Below are 18,014 nucleotides of genomic sequence, written 5' to 3' on the forward strand. Positions count from 1 at the left end.
ACGAGACCACCCAGCCCGGCAGGCGCGGCCCGGAGTGGCCACAGAGTGGCCCGCGCCCAGTGGAAACTTCTACTGGAAGGCGGCCCTTACGCTTCTCCGTTACCTGGGCGCAGGGCCACCAGCGGCCGGTGATTCAGCACCTCCCTGCAAGAAAAAATTCGCCGACCCCTCTAGACGCCAACTGCCACCCTGTGCGTTTGCTCACCCCAAACAGTGCTCAAGAGGGAAACACGTTTCCCCTAGAAAAAAGGGAGAGAGGAAGAGTCAGATTGAATTTTGATGATGAAATATTCAAGTCGACTCTACACATCCTTTGTAATAAACCTTTTCTTTCAAACATGCATGTGTTTAACGCCTAAAAGACTAATTAAATAACATGTTGACCTCTCTGGGTTGAGGCCCAGTTTCAGACTCAGGTTATATAACCCCCGCTGCATAGGGACCTCTCCAGCAACGCAGCTCTCAGCCGCCTGAAAAAAAGCAGCCAACTCAAGGGAAGTGAAACCAGCACAGCTGAAATCAAGGCGAAGGCTAAAGGGGCACAAATGTCCTGCTTAAGGAAACTTATCTGTCCACATGACACCTCCAATAACTTTTTATTTCCTTTTTGGTGGGGGTGGGGGGGATGGGAAGAGGTGGCCAAAGAAGTAATAGATACTGGGAAAACATCTAGATCCTCCAAATTTACAGAAAAGAAAAAGAAAACACAGCCCAGGCCCCTGCAAACCTGTCGCTGTTAGGCCTCCTACAATTCCTTATTTAGAGAGAGACACACTCACATACAGGATTTACTGGTGCCTGGGGATGTGTTAAAATATGTTTTGGGGCCTGGCTGAATAGAAATGCACTCTCAAAACACAGACACAGTATTTTGCTTTATCTGTTGCAAAAAAAAATGTATTTGATTACTTGAGTAAAATTACAGTATCTCTGTTGTTAGTAAGTATTAAATGTTAAAGAAATTGGACCCCCCCCTTCCTTTCAACTTTCCAAGAAAGTGCATGTAACAGTCCAATTTTTTCTTCCATATCTAATACAAAATAAACAAACACTATACCTGCTCTCTTGATCAAGAAGAAGCATTTGCTCTTGTAAGGAACCTATGTACATTTTAATGAAAGTGATATTTCTTATTGTATATACAAGAGCATCTACATTTCTCCACTGAAGGTTGTTCAAGATGCTATACTTAGCAGCATTGTGAAATTCCAGCACACGTTTCCTATTGTGAATATACCTACAAGGCAAAATGTTACGTCTCAGTTTCAACTACCAAAACAACACTTGTATTTTCTCTAAAGAATTCTGCGTGCTTATTACTGTACAGAAACTTATTAACATTGAGGACGACTCAAGGAAAAAGCACAATACAAATAGCAGTTCCATACGGAAAAGGTTAAATCTACAAAAAAAGAAAAGCAGGTTGAAGTTTAGACGAAAAATCAAAAAACCAAACCTTTCAAAGAACCACACTGCTCAATCTGTACTTTCAGTCCTTTCCTTAAATTTGTTTCGAAAGATTAGACAATGTGTTTGCTGATAAAATTTTCCAGCAGGATCAAAGTGTACATTTATATACAGACTTTATTAGAGATCTAATGCATCACTGAGGCATTGCATCAACACCAGATTCATATTAAACTGGATATAGAAAATAAGTTAATGCCAGATTAAGACCGCCTAGCAGGGCAACTTGCAATTGCCATAAATGTTACAGCAAGCTTACAGCACTCTAGTCAATTAGTATTAGTCCAAAATACAGAAGACCAAAGTTAATGCTTGCATTCTGTTTGCAAAGCAAGGTTATATCACTAATAAATAAGCTTTCTTAGAACTCTAGAAGTTGAACAAGGTACAAAAGAATGTCTTCATAATGTGATAGTTCATAGATCTGGGGGAACCAGAGGCCGGGGGCACAGGGCAAGGAGTAGGAGGCAACCGTGGGTCTCATTCTGAACAGGAATGCTATTTCTCCAGCCAGAGTTGCTCTAACTCGTGACGATCTCTTTGCTGTCTTCCACGAAGCGGGTGAAACGGAAGTTGGTTCCGTTCTCGCTGCTTGCCATTTTCTCCAGGCCGGCCAGAGGAGCGCTGGGCTCTGAGTTCTGGAGCTTCTCCAGATTTCCCGTCAGCCCACTAATAGGTGAGCTGCTCCCACTGCCCAGGCTTCCAGGAATTGGAGGGACGCCACCGTTCTGAATGACGGAGATCTCATTGGCCTTCATCGCCAGCCCGTTGGAGAGTGCCGCCGCATACTGATTCCAGAAGCTGGAAGGATCTCCACTTCCTGACCTTGCTGCCAAATCCTTCTGGAACATTTCTGGGAACTTGACAGGATTGCCTCCTAGAAATGTCATGGGGCCGTCCACAGAGAGCCGCCGACCCCGTCGCGCGGGGGTGCTATTCCACATGTGAGTGCCCATGTGTACCTGAGATGGGGGCAGAGAGGGAGAGAAAAAAAAGGCAAGGGAGAGAGAGGGAGAAGCTTAATAGTTGAATCTGTCTCAGCTCATATCCCAACACTCGACAGAACAAGTGGCCAAAATGTCTATTCTTATTACGTGTCAGACAGTGGAAAAGGTAAGGGGCCCATCCGCTCCCGTGGACGAGTAATAACACGTTCGCTCTGCAGCCCGGGGCCGCCTCTCTTCTTCCTGGCAAAGATGCCTTACTTACTCTTTTTTATTACCCGTATTTAGCTTATAATGGCCTCAAGCAAGCCAGTCAGTCGCAGATAGCTCCTTTCAGGGTTAGAATTGTTATGTCCACTCTCATTGCAATGGTAAGTATTGTATCTGACACCCTTTACCCTATAAATGTCCTTTTCAGATGGAAAGAAAGTACCCCTCACTGATTGCCCATTGGAGGGCCCGTGCATGGAGAGAAGAGCCAGAAAGTAATTATTCATCTCACATTACTGGCAGCGATCTCTAGAGAAATACTCTGTCAACAGAAAAATGTACACAGTAAGAGTGCTCAACTGTTGCTCCAGAACTTGAGCATATTTGCTTTATTTTCAACACATATCAGTAGGAAATGCTGTATAATCAATTATCATAATACCCATTAGCAGAGCAGTGACGTTACTGTTTTTAGAAAAACAAACCATGCTGGACTGCATAGTTATGAAAAATAGATGCATACGCCAAGGAGAACTGTAATTATTAAGTGATATGGGCAGCCACAGGCCACACGGAGGTCTTTAATCAATACCCCATGGCAACGCGGGGCTGTCTTACTTGCTAGGTAAAGCAATTCATTTGGTGCACTTAGCGAGACAACAGAAACAGGCCGCTGCTGCGCTTAGGTACCAAATTATTCAATGCACCCTGACATTCAGTGAGCTGCAGCCTGCCCTGGTCCCTGCCACGATCCTGACCTGCACTGGCACCCACATTTCTCCGTGGTCAGCTCCACGCAGCAGGCTCCCCTGTGAGAACGCTCTCCCTGACTATCTGGGCTGACGACTGCAGGAGCATGCATTACAAATAATCAATGGCAAGGAGGAGGGCTGATTGGGAGGGGGGGTGAGTACAGATGGAGAAAGGTACCTTAAGATTGCCTTTTGTTGTGAAAGCTCTTCCACAAATAGTGCAAGCAAAGGGTTTCTCTCCAGTGTGAGTTCTCTCGTGAATCTGCAGGGCACTCGAGGAGGAGAAGGTTTTGCCACACGTGTTGCAGTAGTGCTGTTTGGGAGTTCTCCTGGGCAGAGCTGGGAGCAGAACTGGGGAAGTGGCAGAGGATGACAGAGGCCCAGAAGGGAGGTGACTGGTGGGGGTGTCCTTACTGTCCTGAGGAGTAACGTGCACAAAGCCGTTGACCTCTGTTTTGATGAGAGATGGCAAAGAGTTGGCGGGCAACACCGCCGAGTTCTGATTGGGGCCAAGGTTGGAACTGGGCTCAAAGAGCTGTGATGGTAGATCTCGCATCTGATGTGTCAACATGTGCTGCTTCAAATTACCCTTTGTGGAAAAGCCACGATTGCAAACTGTGCAAATAAATGGTCTCTCTTTGGTATGACTTCTGTAGTGAATGTCCAAGGCACTCTGACAAGCAAATGTTTTGCCACAAATGTCGCAAGCGGTATTTTTAAATTTACCCCGGTCTCTGAAAGGGAAGAGGATCCCCAAAGAATCTTCTTTGATGATTTTCTCTGCGTGACTAGATGTCAAATCCAAAGCCCCACCGTTCACTGGGGTGGGAGACAAACCGTTGGCAAACTCGCTGGGCACGGCTCTCTGTGGCTTCTCCTCGACGCTGGGTGACTTGTGGAACTCCTGGGTGCTGTTGGATGGGGACAGAGCCTGCATGGAAGAGGTAGACTCTGAGATGGCTGGGCTGCCAGCACTTTGGCTCTCCATATCGCCACCCACTGAGGACGAATCATTGGTCAGGACGTCCCCCTCGACCGACCCATTCTCCACCGACTTCAGGCTGGCCTGCAGCTGCTCTGCCAGGCCGGCATTGATCATCTTCATCTGATTTTCCAAAGCAGCGATGCTTGACATCTCCAGGGGCAAAGGCGAAGACGATAGGCTGTCTTGGGACGCATCCGCGGACCTGGGCGTATCAGGGATGCTGCCCTCGGGACAGTCCTCCATGTTTTCATCGGAGAAGTTGTCTAAGTCATCAAAATTTTTCTCATCAAAGGAGCCCGTGTCAGACTCCATGGACTCAGGGTAGCTGTCAGGGACTGGGGTGTTGGGGATCTGGCCTCCCATGTGCATTCGAATGTGCTGCTGCAGGACGACAGCGTTAGTGAACTTCTTCTGGCAGATGGGGCAGGAATGCTGGACTCTGAGCGGGGGCATAGCACGATGAACACTGTAATGGGTTTTAAGATTCCCTTTCGTGGTGAAAGCCCGGCCACAGATCTTACACTTAAAGGGCCTCTCCCCAGTGTGTGTCCGGTAGTGCATCTTCAAGGCGCTCTGGCAACTGAGGACCCGGTGGCAGATGATACACTCATTGGGATCAGTGGCCTTCTTGTCAATGTTTTCTACCAGTTGCTGAAGCTTGGACGTCTCTGATGCCTGGGCTGAGTCCAACAGTCCTCCAAAAGGAAACTTGGCCTTGAACTGCTCGGACATGAGTGGTAACAGAGGGTTGGTGAAGGTGGTGGCAGTGCCCGGGCCGCAGTCTGCTGCCGGGGAGCTCAGAGCACTGCTGCTCACTGCCGGGGCTGAGCTGGTGACCACGCTGCTCTCTTCGCTTTTGCCACTGGAGGGGGGCACCGTGGGCCCTTCCGCTTCCTCCGGGAGCCCACCCAGGCTCCTTGTGGCTGGCTCTGGGGCCCCGGAGTCACTTTTGACAGAGCCTGGGGGGCTGGCGGCAGAATGGCTGATGGGGATCGGGGCTGGCTCTTCGGTCTTGATGAAGGGCGTGAGGCTCGGGAGGGTCGGGGGCAATGGAAGGCCGACGGAAGTGGTCAGAGTGGGCAGGACCGGTTTGGTGTCTAGCCAGCTGGTGACTGGCTTTTCTGGAGGAATGGACATGCCATAGGGGATGCCGGTACTTGTGGGGATATTGTCTAAATGCTCAGGCACGGGATAGGGGTTCATCTGGATATGAGGGTATTTCTCTTTGTGGCGCTGAAAGTGGACTTTGAGGTTCCCCTTAGTGGAGAACCTGTTCCCACAGATGTTGCACTTGAACGGCCTCTCTCCGGTGTGGGAACGCAGGTGGATCTGCAAGGCACTGTCGCTTCCGAAGACCTTCGCACAGAACCTGCACTTGTGTTTGAAGAACGCCTCGTCCGAAGTACTTTTCACTTCGAAGGCAGTGACATTTGGTGGCTTGCTTTTTCTTTGCTGGGCCAAGGCAGACAAGGAGTTCAAATCCTCCGCAGTTGTTCCGATGTTGGGCAAAGGGCTGGGGAAAACCGAGTTAGCAGGGGCTGGCTGAGGTAGAAGTGGATTAGATGCAGGACTTAATAAACTGCTTATTGCAAAAGCTGGTGAGGAGGATGCCGAGACTGCTGGGTTGCTGGCATGGGAGGCACCAGCGCTCGAAGCCACTTTTTCTGAGGACGGGGTGGTAACTGCTGTCGCCAATATGTTAACATTGGGAGAAGAGCCGCTGTTGGGTGGAATGACGGTGTTGCCAGAACTGCTCTGAGGTAGCTGGATGGGGGGTAGCTGTTTCACACCGCTGATGCTGGCAGATTGGCTAGCGAGGCTCTGTGCTAATCCAGCTGCTGCCGCCAGCTGCTGAGATAAATGGGAACTTAGTGTGGACAAGGGGTTGGCAGATGTTCGTAAAGTACCTTGAGAAGGACTAGAAGATGTTGGCAAGTCTGCATTCTGAGAAGCCAACAGCAATATTTGGTGACGAATCTGTTCGATCAGCTGCAGCTGGTGGATCTGCTGCTGCTGCAGGGCCAAGAGCTGCTCCATGAGGGCTGGGACGGCCAGCTTGCCGCCGGAGGCCCCGCTGCACCTCGCCTCCTGGGAGAACTGGGCCACCGCCACCTTGGTGCTCTGGAGGTTCTCGATGATGACGTTGCTGTTGATCACGGAGAAGTTGCCCAGTGTTGTCAGGTCCCCGAGTTGAGGTAGAGAGGTTGTGATCGCTGAGGTACCCGTGGAGGAGGTGCCGCTGCAGCCTGGGGTGGCACTGCTGTGGCTGCTGCTCAGAGGACCACTGCCACCTTTGTTAGCCACCGGGGCCTCCACCTCCATGGACTCGTCCCTGTCCAGTCCTTGGTGTTCTGAAAGGTTGCTGCAGTCTACTGGATCTGTTTTGTTAACTGCGTCATTCATTTGTTCGCTGGGATTATCGGGAGGGGGGCTGGGGGAGAAGGTTTCAGGTGGGGAGGCTGGACTTTCATTTACGATTAAAACTAATTGATTTTTAGTACAGTTCTTCTTGTGGAGCAGAAGATCGGATAATTCAAAGAACTCAGCGCAGCACCGGCCACAGACGTGGGCGTCCTTGCTCTTAGTGGTGCGATTCGGTTGACCCTTCTCCGTGTCTCCTGCAAACATCAAAAGGCGCAGGGTTAAAAAGGGAGCCAGGACACACACAGTCACCGATGACTTCAAAAAAGAGAAAGAGGTTGATCAATTGCTGTCTACCTGCAAAACTCAAAACTATCGCCCCTGAACACCAGTCAATATTGCCTAAGAGAGTTCCTAATTAAATTTTAAGGATGTTGGAGGAATTCCTATCAATCTGGTATCTCAGAGAGCCATGGCCTTCAGATAATCCATCAAAATATAAAATACTATGAACTGAAGACATTGGTGCATAATGAAATTCCATAGCAAAATATTGATTTCCAATATTTTATCCACCTTATTGTCTACTCATCCAGAGAGCGCCCAGCAACTGTTCTGAGGACTTATTAGGCTCTTGAGTTTCTGTCAACCTTATTCATTTTCAACTGATTCAAAGATATCTGTGACAGTTTGTTCTGTCACTAAACTAATTTGTAGTCATTCAGGTTCCAATCAGTTGTTGACAAGAAGGGAAAAAAATGCATATCACCAAGCTGAAGACTGACAACTTGAAAATCACCTCCAGCCCCTACCCAGAACCTGAGCTAAGTCTGATCCACGGCAAACACACTGTAAGTCACATCAGTAGCAAACCCTGCAGGCTGCTCCTCCAGACTCAGCTGAATACAAAAGAGAAAGCAACACACACACGCACACACACACACACAATGAAGAGAAACACAGTGATCATAATCCGTTACAAGGCCTGCCTGGCACCTATATATCACCCCATGGCATGTTTATTTTTAAAATTAAAGAATGCAACCCTGGCTACCATTCCACTAATCAAGGAATATATGCCACCATGCTCCAAATGGCAACATTTACGCCTCTAAATATTTCATCAAAAGTGCTCCTTATATCTATAAAAACTGGCACGAGATTTACATTTCTGATTAAACATCAACTTCAAGAAGGATGTGCAGTTAAGGGGAAGTGAAGAAATAATTCTTGGTTTCGAGTTTGGAAATGCTCTGCAATTCTCCTTGTCTGAACGCCTTCAGAAACAGTTTGCTCTTAACTGTTATCAATTGTTTAACAGATTGTCCTGAACCTTTCATTATAAAAATCCCTTTATTTCATGTTTGTTTCCACTGGTTGCTCAGATTTCTTCTCACTAAGATCCATTTGTAAATTAAACATAAAAATCTCCAACTCCAAGCTAACATCCTATTCAAAGACAGGATGGCGTCCCATTGTTTGCCCAGCATGGGGAACACCAACTTCTGTTGTACAAATGGTGTGTGGTCATCTCCGAAGGCTGTGAAAAAAAAAACTGTTTAATTCAAGGATTACCTCCCTGCATGCTTCTCTGCAGAACTGAATCAGATAATAGTTAGTTTCCATGACTTCCAAATTGAATCTCCCAGAAAACTTGCAGGAAAAAAAAGAAAAAACTAATTGCAGATATGAATAAACGCAAAATCAAAATGCTACCTTTTCAGTCAACTTAGAGTCAATTCGAGAGAGCCTGCCGTTTGCCTTTTTGTGGTGAACATCAAAAAAAGCCTGAGTATTTCTGCATGTCAGAAAATATAATTAATCCCTAAATCCTAACTTCTGAAAATTCCTTAACTGTATTTGCCTTGAGCGAAACCGAAGGTGATGAGGCGCGCTGGTCAACTATGGCGAATGATGCCCACTTTACTCACTGGGAGTGTTCTGTGAGTAGCTAAGTTAAACTTAACAAGCTAGCTTTCCTAATACTCATCTTCTAGTCTCCACAAGGGTATAGTGCAAAACGCATTAACAATACCCAACAAATCTTAGTTGTAGCAGAAAATACCAGTAATGATTCAGTTTTAATTTAATGTTTAATCATCCCACCGGCACAGGATTCCTATGCACATTCAAGGTGCTGTTTTAAGCAGTTTCTGTCTCTCTCCCTGCCTTAAAATAAGACAAACAAAATATTAAACGAAATTCACTAAAGTTATGCTGCTTAACTTGGGACAAAAATAATGTGACAAAAATTCTGTTTAAAGCTTCTTATTTTGACAACCAATTTTAAATGATGCATCCATTTCAGATGCTTATTTTAAACTAGGAAATGCAATTCCTAATATATTCAACAGAAATGTTATTTCTTTCTCTTTGCACATTTCCATATGTAATGGTTATGTTTCCATCTACTTTTACAGCCAATTATGAAGGAACAAAAGCTATTCTGTTTGTTCACACATTTTCAACAAAATGCATTAAAACTATTATGTCAGCATGTTCTATTAAGCTCTGCATTCAGTGGAAAATACTTTTCAACCAGCTCACATTTATCAAAACATAAAGCCACTTTAAAACACAGTTTTGCTTGGTCAGCTGGGCTTAGACAAATAATGACAGATTCAGAACTAAATAACTAGCAAGGGAAATCAGAAAACTGACTTCATCAATTGTACACATTACAATGTAGTTGCTTCAAATATTTAGCACATCTGTGCTGGCGATTAAAGGGCATTTTAATTCTTTATAACTTGCAAACATCTGATATTCTCATAATATATAGAGAAAATAAAAAGAAGGTTACTTTACAGGACTGAGCTGGTCATTACTTTCCTGTGCTCGGATTCTGCCTTTGTGCTGCCTCAAGGCTCACTTCAGAATTTTCAAGTTTTTCAACCTGAACATTTTTATATTTAGGCTCATGCTAACTGGACAGAAAATAGAGATACTTAAAAATAAATGCCTGCTTGCTTCTAAGAAAGAGACTGTGTTAAAAAGCTGCTCATATTTTAGCTTAGATTTTCACAACATTTTAATAAGCTGACATTTGATCTCACCGTAGAGTTAACTAATTTAATTTCCTGATGTTTATGAACACCAAAAAAAAAAAAATCCTGGTATCTATTATGATTTCTTTCAAAAGCAGGTGTCGCTACACTGTAATAGTTCTTAACTTTAAATCTATCTGCATTCTGAACAGAATTCCAATGAAACAGCTTTAAAAAAAAGATAAAACATGAGGACTAGTTAGAATCTTTAAGTACCAAAGGGAATATTTTAAGTTGTAGTAAGATACATATACACACACATAAACTCACAAGTTCGTGTTCATTTTTCTGACCGTCTGCTATCTTGTATCTCTCTCAATAATCTGTTACACAGGACTGCAACTGGTGACCCCATTATAGTAAATACAATCGCCTTGTTCTCTGTACTATGATGAAAATAACATTCCAGTTCCTTTTCTATGTATTTTGCATACAAATTAAAGTAATTTTGTAATCCTGGTCAGATAGGAAAATTTAAGAAGTAGTGGGTTTCTAAGTATGTACACACAAAAAGATATTTGGAATTTTCTAGGGTTTTTTTGGAGGGGGAGGAGGGGATCTTACAGCTCCATCAAATTTATACTAAAATCTCAGATGTTTTAGTTCTTGTTGACCTATTTAGGTTCTTGATGTCCAATTCAAATCTGTTAGTTTTTCATCATGTGAACCAAACATTGCAGAATAGAAGGCAAAATATTGAAGAGTTCCAGTATGTCTGTCGACTAAGAAAACAAAAATAAAGCTGCCCCACACAGAAAGGTTTAGCCAGCCAGGAAAAAACAAAACAAAACAAAACAACAACAACTCTATTCTCCCACATTGAGTTTCCCTTTTTGGAAAGATCTCTCACTTGACTTCCCCTTACCTGAAAATCACACTCACATTTTTAATCGAACTGCCCATGACTGTGATTTTGGAGCCCATAATTGTAACAGGCTGCTCCCTTCCGCAGGCCAATTTAGAAAGGCTATCACAAACATTTTTGATTGATTAGTCTTTTATCTTTTCCTTTGCACAGACCTGGGAAAAGCCTGAATCTGAACGCCCAGTTTAAGATTCCAAAGAAATTTCAAACACCACAACATGTGCTGTGCTTATTTTCTGTAACGTCTTAAGTTTCCCTTAGGTGATAGGCAACCAAATAACAAATTTACTGGCCCCCTTCAAGTTGCCTCCGTGTTCTGGCCAGAATTAGGGTATTCTCCGGGGGAAGAATACAAGCGAAATCTCTCACAAAGTAACACAGACAAGACCCTCCTTTTAAATGGTGATCCAAGCCCACCTAATGTACACATTCAATGAAAGGGGAAAAATGTCTTCCCCTTGGATGAATCAGATTGAACACTAGATGGGGTTCCAGTCGCAAGGGTTTGTTCAAAAACTTCTTTGTGGCTTTCCTATTCCAGTGACGCGTAAAAGAGAGACTCCTTAAGGCGAGATCTAAACTTTGACTACATAAACATTGGCAAAGGCACAAGAAACTAAATCCCTGTTGTTTGCGGCTAAAACTGAGCTATGGGAACTACCTGTCAATCTTCCCCTTTGGGGGTCTGGCATCTGAGGGTGACAGGGGAATAAGGTTAGGAAAAGAAGCCAAGCTGATAAGGTGAAACTAAAATAAACTACTAACTTCCTGCTAAGTGACTAGCAAGCCTCAATTTGGGGGTCACTGGGAAGATACTGAAGGACATATTATGATCTGGACCTTGTCACCTTTCATGCGAGGAGGCTCACAAAGGTTAAAACAGCTCGACACTTCTGGGTTTTCTAAAGCCTGGCACACAAAACTTTTTTCTTTTGGGGATAGGAATGTTGGTTCTTAGGATAACTGACCATGTCCTTCGCTAAACTGCTGAATTACTTGAGTTTTGGTAATCTCAGAATATTCTGGAAGATATGGCTAGCTGCACCAGGATATGTCTTAGGAAACCTGAATTAAGACTGCAAAGGAATTTGTTCTGGTTACTACGTAAAGCTTGGCTTTTCACAATTTCAAAAAACTTAGGGAACTATTATCCTACCTATTTCTTCCCCATATTCTCAGTAAGATCTCCACATTAAAAATGTGGGTTTCTGCCTTCTAAAGGACTGTGATAAGGACAACTTGCCACCTGCGAAAGTAGAAAGAAATGAAATAAAGTCCCCCCAAAATAACCCATAAATTGGCACTTGTGCCTATAAACCATAGGTGAAACGTGCTGCAAAGTAAACCCCAAAACGTCCAGTGTCACAAATTCACCTTCACACGTACTCTCTCATGCCCAACTACACTTTGCTGGTTTGTTTGTGTGTTTGTTTTTAACATTTTAGGAAGTATGGGCAGCCCGAAGCAAATCCCAGTTTGCATTTTCTCATCCAGAATCTTCCATTATGCCACAAACTTGAAATAGGCCTGATTAAACGCGAATTCTTTCCAAGTGCCTTATCTTGCAGGTGTCGGTTTTTCAAAAAGAGCAATTAATTATAGTTCTGTCTAACCTTTTGGGCCCAGAAATCAATGTGTTGCCATTAAGCTGCTCACAATGAGTAAATTACTTTGGTAAATAATAGAATTTCATTATTAATATAAATAAGAGGAATTTTTATGATACTTTATATGAAAGTCAATGTTTCATCTGCAGTTCAGGATGTTTTTATCTTTCTTCCAATATTATCTTTTCCTTGAAAAAGCTGAGCACCAAAATACTTTCTCAATAAATGAATGGAGTCTGAGTGGCCCATCCACGTAGTTACAGGAAACTTAAAAACACCACCCAAGGAAGAAAAACCCAACACATGCGCATATACACAACTGAAATCCACATATCTAGTAAAGACCCCACATACAAAATCATTACATTCTAATATTCCCTTTCCTTGGAATTATTTATCTCAGTAAATAATTTTTCCAATGGCAGTCATCTTACTACAAGTAATTCAAGACTTGTTGAATATCATTTAAGAGACAAGTCATATTTGCCATACTCTTGGTTTTACAAGACACAAAAAAATTCCCAAGTTTATTTTAGGGTGTTTCTGGTATTATAGCTGCACTAAAGTAGAACTAAAATATGACCATCCTAAGATTGACCAAATCATCTTGTTTTCTTGTGCTTGTTCCGATGAAGTTATCCGTGTGGCTGCTGAGCGTGGCTGAGGCTTTCTTTGTACGCGCACACACACTCAAACACACACAGGCGTGACCCGCAGCACCGAAGCCCGGGCTGCTCGCAGCCTGAGAGCCGCCCCTGCAGGGCTCTGCAACCGGGGTCTACAAACCTTCCTAGGTCCCACTCTGGGCAGAAGTCATAAAATTGGAAGGGCTAGCATATAACAGCACCAACTAGACGTACTCGGTATGCTCAAGATTCCATTTGCCATATTTTAAGACCAATTGAAGATAGTAGAAAAAATAACCACACTGTTTGAGTAACGGTTTGTCTTCTAAAAATTTAACAACCTTTATATATGTTTAAAAAAACCAAAAAACCAAAAACCCCACAACTCCTTGAAGTGCGTGCTCTGTGTGGGGAGGAGAACGGAGATGGGTGAATTCACTGCAGCAAAGGTGGTGACTTTTTAAAGGTAACTTTGAGCTTTGTCATGAACTCTCAGTTCCATTTATCTCACAACTGTTCCCAAATAAAAAGAGCTGGAGTGTGCAAGGCCCTCCTGTAAGTCAGACGCTGAGCAGGATTAGTTGTGTACTAATATTATTACAACATACTAAATCCTGTAACCCTATTACAAAATCTACCCTCTAGGCAGCTTCTCCCAAACTTATTGTTCAACCATGTAAAAACAGTCATAACGTAAAACCATTACTACTGAAGAAAAAGAAGGGGTGGGGAGAGGTGGGAAAGGGGGCTGGGCGGGAGTGTCTCCTCGGAGCCCCTAAACCGTTTACTGCTTCTTAGGACAATGAACCGGCTTTGGGGGATAAAAAAGAAGGAAAAAAGAAAGAAAGAAAGGAAAGAAGAAAACAAAAGAAAGAAAAAAGAAAGAAAGGAAACTTGATTCAGTTACTTAATTAACTTACCACAAAGCTCAAATAAACTTTAAAAAAAGTCCTAATAAATAATAGTGGTAAGAGGTAGTGAATTCCTTTTATGCTATCGCTTTATGAGAAGCCTCAACTATTAAAAATTCTGGATTCAGAAGGCGACAGGAGAAACGCAAAGATCATTTTTCCGCGAAGCCCGTCTTTTTTTTTTTTTTTGAAAATGTATAAAATCAGCACAAATTTACAAGAAAGACTAAAAACCTCTTTCTTCTCCTCCCTTTAGTTTTTCCTATACAAATTGTTAACTTTAACAGTATCACGGTGCGGATGGTATCACCAGAAACTTCAGGAAAGATGGGTGTGGGGGCGAGAAGCAGAAGAACCAGCTGAGAAAACCCGGAAACATACTCGGAGTGGTGGCAGCGGCCTTGGGTAATTTCACCTCCATTTCCCTCGCGGACCGGGTTTCGCCTGGGGTGGAAAGCGGGGTTCAGGGGCTCTTCCCAGCGGACTGAGAAATCCCAGAGACTCTAGGTAAGGCTTGAAGCTTGAGAAAGCACTGGGATGGGGGTGTGGGGGCAGGTACTGTAAACAATTTCCTTAACCGGTCTCAGTTCTCCCCAATTTCTTACAGGGACCCCACGCCAGGAATCCGCTTTCCCGACGGCCGGGGTGAAGGGAGGGGGTCCATTCGCTTCTCTGCCGGGTTCTGCGCGGGTCCCTGAGCCCCAACCCTACTGAGAAGCAGGCCTCTAGGGAAGGACCCGGGGACCGTGGGGCCCGGGCGGCCGCAGAGTTTAGTGGACAGAGGTACCCATCCAAGGGCGCGCTTCTGAGCCCTGTCGGGGTCCAGCTCCCTCCTCCAGACCCCAGAACGCCGCCCGGGACTCGCGCATCCTGAGAGGCACCCGGAGCCGCCGAGACCCCGCCAGGGCTGTCCCTCGTCCTCCCGCCGCCGAGGGGCGAGCATCCCGCCGGGGACCGAGCCCCAGCGCCGCTCCGTCGCCGCCGGCCCTGGGCCTGGGAGCTCGGAGGCCCCTAAAGTGAAACTCCTTCAGGGACAAGGAGGGGTTCGAAGTGTCCTCCTCCGGTACCCCAAATTCCCTGGCGGATGTCTCCCACTCTCGGCCTTAGTTCCCTCACACAAACTTTGTTCTGAACTTGTTCATTCCCTTCGGGACCCCGCAGTCGTCGCCTCCATCGGAGAAAGCGAGTGCCTCCCTTTCAGGGGGATTCTCCTCTGGCGAGACAGTCCCCCAGCCCCGGAAAACGACCCTTCCGAGTCCTGGGAGTACGGGGTGCCACGATCCTCAGAGGGCGCACACCGAAGCTAAGGATTTCTGGGGGCCGGGGTGCGTGTGTCGGGGTAGAGATGCGGGGAGAAACTTGCGCAGCCGGACGCCGACACTTGGCCCCGTCCGCCCGCACTCTCGCCTCGGGAGCAACCAGCAGCGAAGAGCGCTCTCCACGCGGGCCGCCAGCCCAGCGGGTTAGGCGCGGGCGCCCCGACACGGGTCCCCATCTTCCTGCAGCTCTGAACCCCCAAAGGCGCCCCACTCGGCGGTGCGGGCCCGGGGGAGCGTGAGCGCCGGGGTGGGGGGCGCGGCGCAGGGGGCTCCCCCAGCTCGGAGTTGAGCACCGCGCGCGAAGTAAACTTCCTTCCCGCAGGCGGCAGGGCCGGGGCGGCCGAGGCCGGGCCAGGGCGGCGGGCGCGGCACGGGGAGCGCGAGGGGCCCCGCGCGGACGGCCTCTGCCCGCGCCCGCGGCCCGCCCGACTCCCGGGCCCCGGCCGCGGCTCGGCGGGTCCCGGGCTCCGCTCCCCGGAACGGCCGGGACGGAGGAGCAAGGCCGGCCTGCCCTTCTCCTCCCCGCAGGAGGACCCAACAACTCCGGAAAGATCCTGCCGGGAGAAGTGTTTGCTTTCCCTGGGGCAGGGGAAAGCCCAGCAAAGGCAGATGGAAAATTAAAAAGAAAAAAAAAAATACGCCGAGTCGAAAGGCGAGCGGGGACGCGGCGGTGGCGGGGCAGTGGGCGCGGGGGCGGCCGCGGGGGCGGCCGCGTGTGCGTGGGTCCGGGTGTGCGTGAGTGTGAGTGTGAGCGCGAGTGCGTGTGTGTGCGTGTGTGTGTCCGCGGCGCGGGCCGGAGCACTCACCATCTCGCCGGGGGAGCGAGGCCACTTCGGGGTCGGATTGGAAATGTTGAGGCTTCGCTTGCTTCCTCCGCGACATGCTGGCTCAAACATCAGCTGGGGCAGAATAAAAAATTACTAAAAAAAAATCTTCTCAAAATTACGGAAATCGAGCGGCGGCGGCGGCGGCGGCTCCCCCCGCCCGCCGGCCCGCCCGCCCCCTCCCCGGCTCCCCGGCCTCGGGCGCAGCGCGCATGTGTCCTGCTATAATTATGATTATCAATAATGCATTGCGATTAATCATAGAGGGGCTCTTTGAAAGGCGATTGGCACCGGGCCAGCGCTATTCAAACCCGCTCGCCTTAATCAATTAGTTCGTGATTTGCTGCAGACCCCTGTCTCTCCGAGCGCTGGCCCAATAAGCCGGCCGCGGGGCTGGCTCTGCGCGCCGCGCCGCCCGGCACTGGGTTAACCCTCTTCGCGACCGCCCGGGACTCCGCGGCCCGGCCGCCGGGGGCCGGCCTCCTCGCCTCTGCGCACCCGGCGCCCGGGCCTGCGCGCCCCCCTCGCTCGGCCCCCCCATCCCGGGTTGGGCCGACCCGAATTAGCATGCCCTCCCCGGAATTAAGCCTCCTCGGGTGGGGGGTGGGGCCGGGCGGCGGGGGCTGGAGACCCGGGCTGCGAGCGCGCGGCGAACTTCCCAACTCCCGCGCTGGGCGCGCCGGCCCGCGGGGGGAGGGAGTCCCGTGGCGGGATTTGGGGGAAGGAAGTCCCGTTTCGTGAGTGTTTCTTCGTTTCTTTAAGAGCTACCAGAAAGCTGCCCACCCCCACCCCCATAAAAAACAAATAAGCGAGTGGGGAAGAGCCAGCCCCACGCCGGTCCGCCTCCCGCCCGCGGCCCGGCCTCCCGCCCGCTCGCCGCCTGGCTCGGCGCTCCTTCGCCCCGAGTTCTCCATCCCCTGGATCCCGGGCTCGCGGGGGCGCGGAGAAGAGGATCGAGGAAAGGTTTGGGAACGTGATGGGTTTGCGGCTTTTGGGGGGGGAGGGGCAGCTCTCCCGCCACCCCGATCCTCCTCAAAGGGCCCCGATCCTCCAGCCTCTCGCTTGCTCCTTCGCTCCCTTTCTCTACCTCGGACATTCCCAGGACAATTAGGGCTGAAGTTTTCGGGAGAAGCAGCCCCGAGCCCGTGGGATAAGGGGCGGCCCGGCTCCGCCCAGGACCCCTCCCGGACCTCCCCCCCGGCTGCCCCGGTTGGCTGCAGGGCGCGTCACTCCGCGGGGAGGCGGCGGCGGCGGTGGCGCCGCTGAGCCCTGGGCGGGCGAAGAGCGGGGACCGGCCTGGGATCCGAGTTCAGCTCCAGCCGGGGGGAGGGGAGGGGCCGAGCCGCCGCTTACCCTGCACGCTGCAACCCCCTGGCCTCCGGAGGCGCGGCCCAGCCGGGACCGGCCCTGGGCAAAGCCAGTCTCCGGCTCGCCTAGGCTCCCCGCCCTGGGGGAGGGGGCCGCGCTCCTGGCGACGGAGTGGCCGCGCTGAGCCGGGAGTGAGTGACGGGGGTCCCTGTCCTCAGCTGTTTGGCCCCGCGGAAGCTCGCCTCCACCTCTGCGGCACTTGCCGAGCGCGGCACCCAAACTTTTCGCAGTAGCTCCATTCCCCCAGGCTGGGATGCAGCCTCCCTCCCCGCGTCCCCGAGCCCGGAATCGGGAGCCCGGGCCCCGCACTCCCTCCGCTGGGCTCGGGCGCCCGCGAACCTGGGGCTCAGTCCTGGGCTCAGCCTCGCTCTTCCCCCTCGCGCCTCGGGGTCTCCTCGCTCCAAGGTTTCCGAAGTCCTGCGCCCGAAGGACAAACAACTTCGGCTGAGTAATGGGGGAGGAGGGGGTGCAGATACACAATCCCTGCCCTATCTCGCGATCGGGAAAGGAGAAGGCTCATAAGGACGCCCCAATTCGGGAGCGCCCTTGAGTCCGGATAGCACCATAGTCAGTTCGCGCGAAGTGGGCAGAGTCTTCTGCGTAGAGCTTCGGGTCCTCTGGACCCTGACTGCGTTCCCCCAAATGGCTCTTTCTCTCTTAGCTTCTTTGGTCTTTTTTAATCTAAGTCTTTGGTGTGCGGGTGAATGTTTCTGTTTTTCTCCTGCCGA

At 48.9% G+C, this 18,014-nt stretch overlaps 1 protein-coding gene across 7 annotated transcripts; it reads right to left on the bottom strand.

Annotated features, from left to right (window-relative positions):
• Positions 1 to 862: 862 nt before the first annotated feature.
• On the bottom strand, positions 863 to 17,883 carry SALL1 (spalt like transcription factor 1). 7 transcript variants are annotated; one of them, XM_070611884.1, is made up of 4 exons: positions 17,626 to 17,883; positions 15,901 to 15,993; positions 3,552 to 6,976; positions 863 to 2,429 (listed from the first exon to the last, which is right to left on the bottom strand). In XM_070611884.1, the coding sequence occupies exons 2-4, from the start codon at positions 15,974 to 15,976 to the stop codon at positions 1,989 to 1,991; spliced, it is 3,942 nt and encodes a 1,313-aa protein (XP_070467985.1). In that variant the 5' UTR covers positions 15,977 to 15,993; positions 17,626 to 17,883; the 3' UTR covers positions 863 to 1,988. The 7 variants fall into 7 exon arrangements, with proteins under 7 accessions (XP_070467985.1, XP_070467982.1, XP_070467984.1 ...); XM_070611881.1 differs by having other exon boundaries at positions 863 to 2,425; positions 3,548 to 6,976; positions 17,626 to 17,679; XM_070611883.1 differs by lacking the exon at positions 17,626 to 17,883 and adding an exon at positions 17,006 to 17,038.
• Between the last annotated feature and the right edge of the window lie 131 nt (positions 17,884 to 18,014).

Source organism: Equus przewalskii, chromosome 3 (genome assembly GCF_037783145.1).
Source record: "Equus przewalskii isolate Varuska chromosome 3, EquPr2, whole genome shotgun sequence".
Classification (NCBI taxonomy): Eukaryota; Metazoa; Chordata; class Mammalia; order Perissodactyla; family Equidae; genus Equus; species Equus przewalskii.

Bases quoted from the DNA above. Each gene is read 5' to 3' on its own strand.
- SALL1 (XM_070611884.1), bottom strand. From the start codon at position 15,976: ATGTCGCGGAGGAAGCAAGCGAAGCCTCAACATTTCCAATCCGACCCC. The intron at 6,977-15,900 runs GTGAGTGCTCCG...TGATGTTTGCAG, and splicing joins CTCGCTCCCCCGGCGAGATG to GAGACACGGAGAAGGGTCAA. The intron at 2,430-3,551 runs GTACCTTTCTCC...CCCCCATCTCAG, and splicing joins CAACAAAAGGCAATCTTAAG to GTACACATGGGCACTCACAT.